Source organism: Carassius gibelio, chromosome B10 (genome assembly GCF_023724105.1).
Source record: "Carassius gibelio isolate Cgi1373 ecotype wild population from Czech Republic chromosome B10, carGib1.2-hapl.c, whole genome shotgun sequence".
Taxonomy (NCBI): domain Eukaryota; kingdom Metazoa; phylum Chordata; class Actinopteri; order Cypriniformes; family Cyprinidae; genus Carassius; species Carassius gibelio.
In genome coordinates, this window is record NC_068405.1 from 14,030,653 (window position 1) to 14,043,076 (window position 12,424).

Genomic DNA, 12,424 nt, shown 5'->3' on the forward strand with positions numbered 1-12,424 from the left:
TCTGGCGGCGAAAAGCAAGGAAGTGTTAATGATTGACGGTACAGAAGGCCAATGAGAAGAGGGCTGTGTTTGAGAAGGCGGGACAAAAACAATTTTTTATTTTTTTTGGCAGAGGTCACATGACACCAGAGTGAAACACAAGCGCCTCCTTATTTTCATAGTTACAAGTGAGCGCTTTAAACTAGCCGGAGTTATAATGTAGAATCAAATCCAACTTTTCCTCTCACTCTCCAGTGATATGACAGGTGAGTATAAACGATTTCTTGTGCTTTTGTCAGTTTTGTGTGTCAAGAGAGACAAAAAGACACTGATAATGGAGATTGGTGAACTATAGTTAAAGTTAAAAATGTCTAATTTAACTGTAAAAACGTATGAACTGGTTTAGTTTAGATATAGTTCTGTTTCACGCCATATGACCCGCGGGTTTTTCCAATGATCACGACTAATTATTTCTACAGATGTTTTTCTTTTCTTTTTCTTTTCTTTTTTTTTCAAATCGGACGTAGGCTGTGTCTCAAAACATAATGGGCTTTCTACCTAGAGATCATTTTGAGCGTCGTAGCCGCGTTCCGAGTGTTCTATTCGAACATTTAAAGCGCGCCTGGGATTCTGTCTATGTAGACGCTCACTAGGGTTTGTGACACAAGCGTAATGTTGGGGTTTTATTACATCTAGGCGCGTCTGTTGATTTTACTCGACACAGGATTAGGGAAATGAGTTCAAATATTTCCGTTTAACGACATAAAAGGCTCCAGCTAAACCGTGCAATCAAACCGTGAGGCAACTAGTCCCTACGTTCCTCGTAAAGAGGAGGAGTTTAATGGAAAGGGACAGACGGGGAAAATGCTTGCTCATCCTTTATCAGCAAAACCCAATGAGTCAGCAGTGAGCAGCACACACTTGCGCCACATAAACACACACACACACACACACACACACACACACACACACACACACACACACACTCTTGACTAGGTCAAATTCTCAGTACACGGTTAAGATAAGGAGCTCCCGTGGGTCAGGACACGTATGTAGTGAGTGTTTCAAAAAGCATTTTCCCATAGACGGTAAACTATTTTTCCAGCTTACTTCCCGTAGAACGATAGTTTTTAAGAAGTATGACGCGAGCTTAAAGCGCTGTTGAATATCAAGTCGGCTGTCAGCTAGACAGTTGCAAATATGACAGTTTTCATAATAGTTCGATGCAAAAGAAGTTAATACGGAGTAGTTTATGTTGGAGACACAGTTAATGGCCAGTTAATGAGTAAATAATTCCAAAACTCGTAAAGCAAAGCACAAAACTGGAACAGAGTCGTGATTGGAGTGGCATAAGTTTCCCCTCCACACACAAAAAGTGTACTACATTGCCACGATTCTGCAAAACAACAACAACAAAATACATAAAAACAAGAAAATAGCACTCACAAGGATCTCTGCTTTAGTGTCTTTGTGTGTATATCTGTGATAATTGATAATACACCTCTTTACTAGTTAGTGGGTTATAACTCTAACAAAAATCTTTACAGGAAAAAATGAATGAGAAAATGCTTCTGGAACCAACGCTGCTGAAAAAGATGGTGCTGTAATTTGTAAAAATTGTAAAAACCGACATGGAAATCATTAGAGTGAATATATATATATATATATATTACAAGTTATGCTGGGCTCTAAAATATTTCATTGGTTAGAAATTGTTCTTTCGGATTGCTGCATACAACTTCTTTAACCAGAAAAATGAAAAGTCATGGAAATTCAAACTGTTTAGAAACCGTGGTGCTGTATGTCTAATGATTGAGTTTTATAACCAAATAATCTCAGTTATGATTAGGACACACGACAGTTTCTTTGAATTGAGCACATGTTCTTTGTTTTTACCATACAGATTAACTCAGCATGTCAGTGGAAAACTCCAAGTCGTTTAAGTTCACCTTCCAGTCGTCTGTGCACAGTTCCCACGTTCTGCAATGTCTGAATGAGCAGCGGAAGAAAGATCTTCTGTGTGATGTGACTGTTGTGGCAGAGACCCAGAGTTATCGGGCCCACCGGGCAGTTCTGGCATCCTGCAGTGATTATTTCAGCGCTCGTTTGTCCAGTCATACACCTGAAGGAATTATCGTCAACCTTCCTGATGAGGTAACAACATAATTAAAGGTCTGAGATGAAGGAGGAAATTCATGGAATATCTTTGGCCCAATATTGCGACAGAAATATTTAAAGGGATAGTTCACCCAAAAATTCTGTAATTAATTACTCATGTCGTTCCAAACCTGAAAGACCTTTGTTCATCTTCGTAACACAAATTAAGATATTTTTGATGAAATCCAGGAGCTTTCTGACCCTGAATAGAATAGAAAACTATCACGTTTAAGGTCCAGAAAGGTAGTAAAGACATTGTTAAAATAGTGCATGTGACATCAGTGTTTCAACTGTAATTTTACAAAGTTACGAGAATACTTTTTGTGTGCAAAGAAAACGAAAATAACTTTATTTAACAATTCTTAGGCACTGTCGTCCATCATTATAGAGACAGAACTTTCATTTTTGGATTAACTATTCCTTTAATTCAACATCTATGTGAGATATATGATGCATTTTAATGCACGTGATGTAAAACGTATCGTTTTGTTGTTGTTTTTTTTCATTTTGAAGGTTACCTCAGAGGGATTCGAACCCTTGCTGGACTTTGCCTACACCTCAAAACTCATCTTTACTAAAGAGAATGTGCTGGAAATCCGTAACTGTGCCTCTGTTCTTGGTTTCAAGGACTTGGACAAAGCCTGCTTTGACTTCCTTCTCCCCAAGTTCTTTGAGAGCAGCAGAAGTCCATCAAAAGTCCAGAGGAAGTGCTGCAAAACCAAATGCTGCAAATCACGAGGGGCTGAATTGAGCTCGATTGACGGGGTTGATGTTATTGATGAAGGCACATCATTACTTCAGCCCTCACAGCTTCAGCTTGAAGTCAAAGAGCCATCTTGTCCTCCTTCGGTGGCCATTGAGGATGTCGGAAAAAGCTGTCACAGCCAGGAAGACACAGATTACTCTCTCCTGTGCCCAAAGTACCGGAAGTTTCAAATAGCTTGCGGGAAGGAGCGATCCTGTCTAGATGTTTGCGACTCGAAACCCATGTCCCTTGACAAGTCAGAAGACGATTGTCCTTTAAACTGTCTACCTAGCTCAAGCAATGAAGACGGCAACGAGATCTTCTCATGTGATAAGACACCTCTCATCAGCAATTCTTTCTCAGATTCTCTTCTGCCTGAATGTTGTCCTCTGAATCCTGGACCTTGCACAGGACCTCCATCATTTCCAATCTGTAATGAGTCGGCACGATCCATTTGTGACTCTGAAAAATGGGGAACGCCCCCTCGCTCAGGCCTGGAGGATGTTGTGAGGCCATGTGAGCTCAAAGCTGACCGATGCTGTGAACAGAGGAGCACGGAGGAGATCGAGGTGGCTAAACAGCTCACGTTCTGGCCGGATTCTTGCCAGGCGTCTCCCTCTGGCCTGGGCTTGGTGGTGAAAGCCTCGAATCTCAACTGTCTGAAAAGCTGCCATCCGGATCCCAGAGCAGTGGAGTGTCCATTCCTGCAGAGCTTTGGCGCGGTGGGAGCTCATCTGCACGATGGAGAGGGGGGCTCAACGTCACAGGGCAGTCCATACGTGCCCTCCAACCAGTCAGGGGAGGACTCTGACAGCTTTGACACAGAGGGGGACAGTGAGTCTTACAGCAGTGAACGAGTGTGTGAGGTGAGGCCTGCTTGTATTTGTTAGTGGTGCTTCACTGGTGTGAACAAACCCTTATCCCTAAGCTTCTGTGCTTGAACGATGCATCAAATTGTGTGTTTGTTGAGGAAAGATGTGCATTACATTTTTAAGTGATCAACTGTCCAGTTGTCATGATGGACAATAAAATAGACAGTCAATCAATCCATCATAAACTCTATAGACTCAACCTAAGTAGAGACGGAAATTGCTTTATTATGAGTAAACCGATCAAGATAATAAATATTTTATACAAACAACACAATGATATTATGAATATATTATTAATAATAATATTAATAATAAATTATTTTGTTATCTAAATGTTTTAAAATTTTAACTTTATTTTTTTTATAGATTCTGAATTATTTACAAATATAATATTATTATTTAGCTGTTATTATAGTAGCATTTGAATAATAATATATTATTATTATTAATATATTATATAGTAGCAGTGTCGTGTTATAATATTATAATCTGTTATTTTAATTAATTCATATAAGTTTTGTAATAATAATAATAATAATCATCATACTAACAAGCATAATAACAAGTATAATAACTAAAGTTGTTTTGCCATCTAAATGGTCACAGATATATTGTAGCTTTTTAATTCAAAGATTATTGATATTTTATACAAATATATTATGATGTTATTATGATCATTCATATTTCATATTTTTGTGGTTGTCATTATTAACATTAATTTAATAAAAGTATTCTTATGATATATTGGTATTGTATTATTTCATAATATTTTCTCTAAATTAATGTATATAATTATATTAATATAAAATTATTATTTGTGTTATCCAAAGTTGTCTTTGAATCTAAATGGTTGTGAATTTATTCTAATGTTTCTTTTCTGATTTTTAAGCAACACATTTCTTACTTAAGAAGTTTGTAATTATTTCAGAAAAGAGTTATTTCAGAAAAGTTGAGCAATTCTCCAGCGATACATTAAATTAGTTAATAGCATTGATGGGTGATTTCCTATAGAGACACACCAAATGGTGCAATTTAACAGCAGCCCTGCTATTAAATCAGTATTAATAAAGAAATATTGGTCAATCCGACATCTGATGTGTCTTGAAACCCACATCTTATCTAATCATTTAGAATTTCATACAGTCGGAATAAGCAAAAACCCAGCGCCTCTGTAAGCATTTTTAGATTTGTTAATGTTGCTTGGACTTTGCACTGTTCAGTGCCTTTTGAGCAGTCTGGAATCATAATCACTTTGCACACCTGATAATGACTTGTCAGAGTCCTTGTGAGGTCAAAAATCCTGAGTGAAGACCCTAAAAGAAGCATTAACCCATAAATCTTTCCTCACTGAATGTTGAGCAAAGTTGACAGCGTTTCAAATCTAAACGGATCTGTTTCCCTCCAGATGGCGCTGCCGCTGTCTGTGGATCAGATCGTGTCTCTGAGCAGGAATGACTTCCAGCAGATGCTGAAGCAGCAGTGCTTGACACGGGAGCAGCTCGATGTTGTGCATGACATCCGCAGACGGAGCAAAAACCGGATTGCTGCCCGGCGCTGCCGCAAGCGGAAACTTGACTGCATACACAACCTGGAGTGTGAAATCGAGAAACTGGTGAGTAGTCAAAGGATGCTTATAGTCGGAGCGGTCCCTAAAGGCTCAAAGTTTATATCTGTGCACTCTTCAAGCACTTCAAATACCTCATTCAGGATTACAACTGCTTATTCAGTGAATTTCACAAAAACGTGGATTGATAACATAGCATTTTCCTTTAAGAAAATGCACTATTTAAGGGATTTTTTTTTTTTGTACTAAAATACATTTCATAAGATAAGTCATTTTGATTAGGTATATTCAAATATTTATGATTTATATTTTAATTAAGGACAATATCAAAATAACGATTTAAATATTTTAAATAATATAAATACTATTATTTTATTTATTTACATCTTTATTATGGTAAAGAATTGTATGGTACCTGGATAGCCTTAAAATAATATTTTATGTAAGGTAATTGTATTTAAATTAAAACCTGTTATGTTATTTTTGGTGTGAAATATGACCTGGACAGGTTTTTGTGAGATTCATCCATACATTTGAATTGCTTGGATAATTCACATCCATTTGGATTATTTAGTTTTAACATAAACGGACTAATAAACTTAATGTGATGCATATCTGTCAGCCATACATAAATAAAACAGGTAAACAGTACTTATAAATTTGTGTTTAAAATACACAATAATCAGGTTTATATAATCATCATCAATAAATGCAATAACATTTTTGCTGAATTGCTTGTTCTACAGCTAGCCATATTTCCATGTTAGGTTTCACAGTGAACAGGTTCATGCTCATTTAAATAAATACATTTTGAAAATATGACCATTTAATAAAGTCAGATAATAAACTATGCCATGTGTATATGTATATGTGTGTGGTTTCTGTAGCACTTTATTTTACACTTTCTCATATATGTATATCGTATACTATGTACTTATTATAGTAATTACAATAACTATGTAATAACTAGGTACTATCCCTGAACCTACCCCTAAACCTAACCTACCCCATATAGTTACTTTGTATTAGTAGAACTTTCTTATATAAATACACTGTAAGTACACTATAAGTACATGTACTGTTAAAAAAAAGTTCAACCATGGTTTCTTTGTGCTCTGCAGAGGAGTGAGCGAGAGAAGCTGACAGCTGAAAGGATCAAGCTGAATCAGATGAAGATGACGGCCTGGCAGAGTTACTCAGGCCTTTATGAGAGGGTCTGTACTGAAGCCGGCCTCAGACCCGAGCAGCTTCAGGTGCTGGCCAAATATTCCTCTCCAGACTGCCCGCTATCTGCCTTCCTGTGCCCCTCTCTAGACCTTTCTCAGAGTCCCCAGGCTCCAGACCTCTCCACACACACCTGTTGCTCTGGAGCCAAACCACCAGTTACTTCCTCAGTGGAGAATTCTGTTGCACAGTCAAGCTCACAGAACCTGTTACCTCTTGGGGTCGCAGAAGCTCAGTCACACACCTGTCTTCCTGACGCCTCGCCACTGGAGTGTAGTTCAATGGTGAAACTCGCCACTGATCTGTTCATCGGCAATCATGAAACCGACAGATTGCAAAATTAAATGTGTCGGTTGAAGGAAGAACCATAGAAAATCACTGAAGGACTTTTAATTACTCAACTAAAGGTGCATTTTAAAAAAACGTGACATCACTACTGTCCTCGTCTGATCGTAGGTTGTACATTACATTTTATTTTTTTACTCTTAACTCTTTAAGCATTAGCATTAAGTTTGTATTGGTCAGTGTTCAATGAAGTATTTCTTTACCTAAAATGATCATTTATAGACTTAACACACGTGTCCCCGAACATCCGCACACTCTTATGGAATCAACCTCAATTACAGTATCATTTTTGGACTCACAACACCACAAACCTCATCTCGCAGCTCAATAATAACCTTTTTCTTCTCAGGGGACATAAAGCTATTGGACTACACTGTGCTGTAATCAGTTTTTGCTGAAACTGTGACACTCAAAATGTCTCAACTTTAGAAGAGACCATTAAATCTGGGAATTAAACTCTCAGGTGTTCAGAACTGCACATACTGTAGTTTCACTAATGTTGATTTTATGTAATTAAAAAAAGTGTGTTTGTTTTTTTCTTTCATCGTTTAAATGTAATGTTATAACACTTTGATTATTCTGCTCTAATGTTTTGCTTGGGACCAAATTATCCTCTCTTCAGAAATTTTGTTAATAAATGACTTAAAAAAAATGTACATTTGAAAGACTTTTTTTCCCCCTTTTAATTAGATAATTTTGTAAATATATTTTATTTTAAAAATGTTTAATCCTGTGTTGTTTATATATATATATATATATATATATATATATATATATATATATATATATATATATATAAGAAACTAACAATAACAGACGCACAGAAAGCACAAAATTAGCTAAAATTTTAATTAATAATAAATTTTAAAATAGAATGTAACTCAAAATGATAATGAGCGCTGTACCATAATAAAAATAAAACTGAAATAGCACGTTATTATATATATATATATATATATATATATATATATATATATATATATATATATATATATATATATATTTATTATTATTATTATTATTATTATTAAATATGTGGTTTACCTGCATGTTCGATTATTATCTGACCATCGGAGAACCATGATCATGCAAATGTGCTGTTAAATTATCGAAATAGTACCTAAAAATCTGAGGTGGTACTTACTTGCATGTTAAGTTTAAATAGAATAATAATAATACCTATACATTTAATTTGGGAATCCCTGAGTTACATATTTCTTTATTTACAGTGATACAGTTGTACCAACAGATGGCAGCACCCACCCAAAAGTTGTTGCCAAGTCCGCGGATTTCCCGCGGAATTGGGATACTTTAACACTGTCGCCGCGGGTTATTTTTATGTCCGCGTGTTTAAGCGACCCAAATTATTTGATTTATACCAAGGAATCCCCACCAAAAAGTTGAATTTTACCTCACCGGATTGTGATTTTTTCCGGGGAACCCCTTCAAAACGTGATTAGGCTAGATTTGAGTAGCAAATAAGGCGGGTTTTGTGGTGAAGACCTGGCAGCCCTGCCCAGACAATATTTCGTATTTTCTCAGTCTCCTCGCGTTTGATAAACTATCATAAATTAAAGCTCTTGTAGCTGCGTCTGTAATATGTAAACACGCTCTAGTTTAACCAAAGACAGCTCGAGGATAAATTCGTGATATAATTTAATATTACAATCTGTGTTGTCTCAGTACTAAGAATGTGCGCTGGGATAATGACAGGCTTTGAGGCATTTTTCATCATTTCAATCACTTTGATGGATACGTTCTGTCCGGCTGTCAGCTACATAACAGTTCATGTTTGTGTTCTGTTCCCTTGGGTTAAACTGGCACGATCATCAGTTTCTGTACAGCGACAGCCATCGGATATAATTTATCTTCACTTGACAAAGTACCATCAGAAAACAGATTATTTTTTGGTATCTCAGTACTATTCTGGTATTAGTTTTACAATAAATAAATAAAAATCATATTAATGTTCACATTATATATATTCACAGGAAATAATGAGTGAACTCTGCCACTGGATGTCTTTCTTAAAGCAACATCTTCATAAAAAAATTAAATAAATAATAAATACATTTTCCAAACATATATGACCTTTGACATGTAGCTAACACAAAAGGAGAGGTTTAAAAGAATGTCCAAGCTGCTCTTTTCCATGCAGTGAAAGTGGATAGGGACCACAGTCTCTCCTTTTGTATTCTTGCTTGGAAAGGCATGAGAGTGAGTAAATTATCAAGGGCAAAATTTCATGCAGTAAGTCTTTTTTAAATGACAACTGATGTTTTCTGCCAAGGTTGTGGTCATGAAGCTTCAGATAAGATATCAAAAAAAGAAGAGGTCTTCAGAGAGGAACACAGATGCATCCTTCTGTGAGACAAATTGGTTTGGTGGATGATAACTGGATGTGGCTTTCCTTTATGTCCAGGTTTTTTAACGTGCCACGGGGAGCACAAAGTCCCTCACTGTTTTGAGAGGAGTTTCAGGTAAGATGAGTGGTGCATGTAACATGCATTTAACCTGTGACCTCATTCATTCAAGATTACAATGATGAAGACAAAAAAGAGAGGAACGGCTTGGAGGTTTTGATTAAGAGTTATGAGGTTAGCAGATTAGGGACAGGGAAAACAGTATTACGGCAGTCTAAACCGAATCCTAGAATTAATCAAAATACTAAAAAGAAAAAAAAAAAAAAAAAAACCTTAAGCTGGCAGTAAACATCATCGCATTCAGCAGCACAGTAATATTATGCCATCTGTGTGGATTTGAATAAAAGCTCTTATTCACTGATGCACTACACAAGTGTAGAGATACGATATATTTACTTGGTATGAGTCACTGATACTTTGGCGTTTTCCCTGCTACTTTTGCTGAATTTCCATGTTTTTCAGAGCATCACCCCCACAATCCCAGCCATGCCCTGCATCACTGACAGAAATGGGCATTATAAGCCTGATCCTGATCTTATCAAGACCTTGTTCAAGAGGAAGTGAATGATTCTCCAGTGCTGAATATAAAGCTTAGTAAGATAACAGCACCCACTACACACCGTCTCGCTTTCCTCTCTTGACCTCACACAGGCTGGGTGTCTTGAGGTCTGCTTCTGCAAAAGAGTATCATAAAGAAGCTAAATCAAAAACTTCATTAACATTTAAGTGCCACAGTAATGGGATAAAGCTCATAAAAAATGGACACAAGAAACTTTCTAACTCATTTTCCCATTCCTTGAGTAAAATATCCAAGCTGCATTTTTTAATAAAATGAAAGTAGATAGTGAAAGAGGCTGGTCAAGTGTTAAAAAAGAAAGAAAAGAAAACACCATAACATTTTTCAACGTAACTAATGCCCAATTGGATATCTCAACAAATCTGACAGGACGCGTCCTGTATTGAATATGCTCCTGTGAAAAATGGACGATTTTTAAGAAATCTGAAAGTTGTTTTGTCAGTGTTAGTGCTTGACAACTTCTGTGTTGTATCAAAGAAGAAGAAAAAAAAAAACAAACAACAAAACTCACCTGAAGAACAGCGTAAAAAAAAACAAAAAAACATTGCAAATGCAACCGCAAACCTAACAAATTACTATAATGAATCAGTCATTGATAATAAATCAAAACATACATCGCAACCACCAACTTAAGTCCAACTGCCAAACATCGAATCTTATGAGTTGGTTATTTTTAGTGAATAAAAACGTAGTGTAAAGTTATAAAAACTCGATTATCATGGGAAGAAGGAGGCGGGAACCGGCAGACATTTAAATACAACTTACTAATAAATAATAATTTAAATAAAATAAAATAAAATAAACACAAAACAGCATGACAGCCCCTCACGGACAACTGTCGCGCACAAACAAAACCAAAACACAAGATAAAACCAAGGCCTGGTCCTCTCTCGTCATTGACTGTCATCGCTCCTCTTTTGTATCCTTCCAATCTCCTCCGTGGGACTCGAGACCGGTGAGTGGAGCAGGTGTCGCTCATTTCCCAATGAATCCACCGGCCTCACTCTCCCACTCGGCTCTCGGCCCCTCCTCACTCATCACACGTAGCTATTCTTTACAGTACAAGTCAGTTTCCAAAACAAAATCCAGTCAGTTCTTTTTCTTTCATTTTGATTCAAAAACATATAGTGAAACCAGTGAAGTTCAGTTTCCAAACTAATGGCGTTAATAGAGAATGTGAAGCTATGTCACGCTACATTGCAAGCTGGGGCACCACAGCCATTTTGAGAGGATCACCCTCTTCTACAAATGCTGACAGTTTGAGCAGCCCATGGAGTTACAAGGTTTAGTGGTGTCACTCACTGATCCAGGATCAGTGATCCGATATTGGATATATATATATATATATATATATATATATATATATTAGTAAGAAATTCATCATGAATATCGATGAATCGAACAGGCTAGATTGTGGTGTATTTAAAATGGAACGGAATTGTAAAAACTGAATTGTTCCGTTCTTTATTCTCACTCAGATTTAGAATAGCACTAGTGTAGGCCTACGCTAAATTATAATCAAAAAGAACAAAACATTCAATTTTGGGCAACTATCCATTTAATAGTAAATGAGTCATGTTCAGATTCACCTAATTACAAGCCAATAGAACAAGAGTAAGATGTCTATTTGTTTCTAAACCTGTCCTTCAGCTACACAGTGTGAATCTTTGCGGTTGATGTCCCATAATAAAAAAGACCTCACTAATGACACAATGCTGTCTAATCAGTGCACAGCCTTGCCTCTCAGACAAACAGAATCTTATGAGTTGGTTATTTTTAGTGAATAAAAACGTAGTGTAAAGTTATAAAAACTCGATTATCATGGGAAGAAGGAGGCGGGAACCGGCAGACATTTAAATACAACTTACTAATAAATAATAATTTAAATAAAATAAAATAAAATAAACACAAAACAGCATGACAGCCCCTCACGGACAACTGTCGCGCACAAACAAAACCAAAACACAAGATAAAACCAAGGCCTGGTCCTCTCTCGTCATTGACTGTCATCGCTCCTCTTTTGTATCCTTCCAATCTCCTCCGTGGGACTCGAGACCGGTGAGTGGAGCAGGTGTCGCTCATTTCCCAATGAATCCACCGGCCTCACTCTCCCACTCGGCTCTCGGCCCCTCCTCACTCATCACACGTAGCTATTCTTTACAGTACAAGTCAGTTTCCAAAACAAAATCCAGTCAGTTCTTTTTCTTTCATTTTGATTCAAAAACATATAGTGAAACCAGTGAAGTTCAGTTTCCAAACTAATGGCGTTAATAGAGAATGTGAAGCTATGTCACGCTACATTGCAAGCTGGGGCACCACAGCCATTTTGAGAGGATCACCCTCTTCTACAAATGCTGACAGTTTGAGCAGCCCATGGAGTTACAAGGTTTAGTGGTGTCACTCACTGATCCAGGATCAGTGATCCGATATTGGATATATATATATATATATATATATATATATATATATATATATATATATATATATATATATATATATATATATATATATATTAGTAAGAAATTCATCATGAATATC

At 36.6% G+C, this 12,424-nt stretch overlaps 1 protein-coding gene across 1 annotated transcript; it reads left to right on the forward strand.

Annotated features, from left to right (window-relative positions):
- Positions 1-105: 105 nt before the first annotated feature.
- Positions 106-7,542, forward strand: LOC127966547 (transcription regulator protein BACH1). The gene is made up of 5 exons (XM_052567604.1): positions 106-245; positions 1,883-2,133; positions 2,650-3,747; positions 5,159-5,365; positions 6,439-7,542. The coding sequence occupies exons 2-5, from the start codon at positions 1,894-1,896 to the stop codon at positions 6,883-6,885; spliced, it is 1,992 nt and encodes a 663-aa protein (XP_052423564.1). The 5' UTR covers positions 106-245; positions 1,883-1,893; the 3' UTR covers positions 6,886-7,542.
- Positions 7,543-12,424: the final 4,882 nt, after the last annotated feature.

Bases quoted from the DNA above. Each gene is read 5' to 3' on its own strand.
- LOC127966547 (XM_052567604.1), top strand. From the start codon at position 1,894: ATGTCAGTGGAAAACTCCAAGTCGTTTAAGTTCACCTTCCAGTCGTCT. The intron at 2,134-2,649 runs GTAACAACATAA...TTCATTTTGAAG, and splicing joins TCGTCAACCTTCCTGATGAG to GTTACCTCAGAGGGATTCGA. The intron at 3,748-5,158 runs GTGAGGCCTGCT...GTTTCCCTCCAG, and splicing joins GCAGTGAACGAGTGTGTGAG to ATGGCGCTGCCGCTGTCTGT.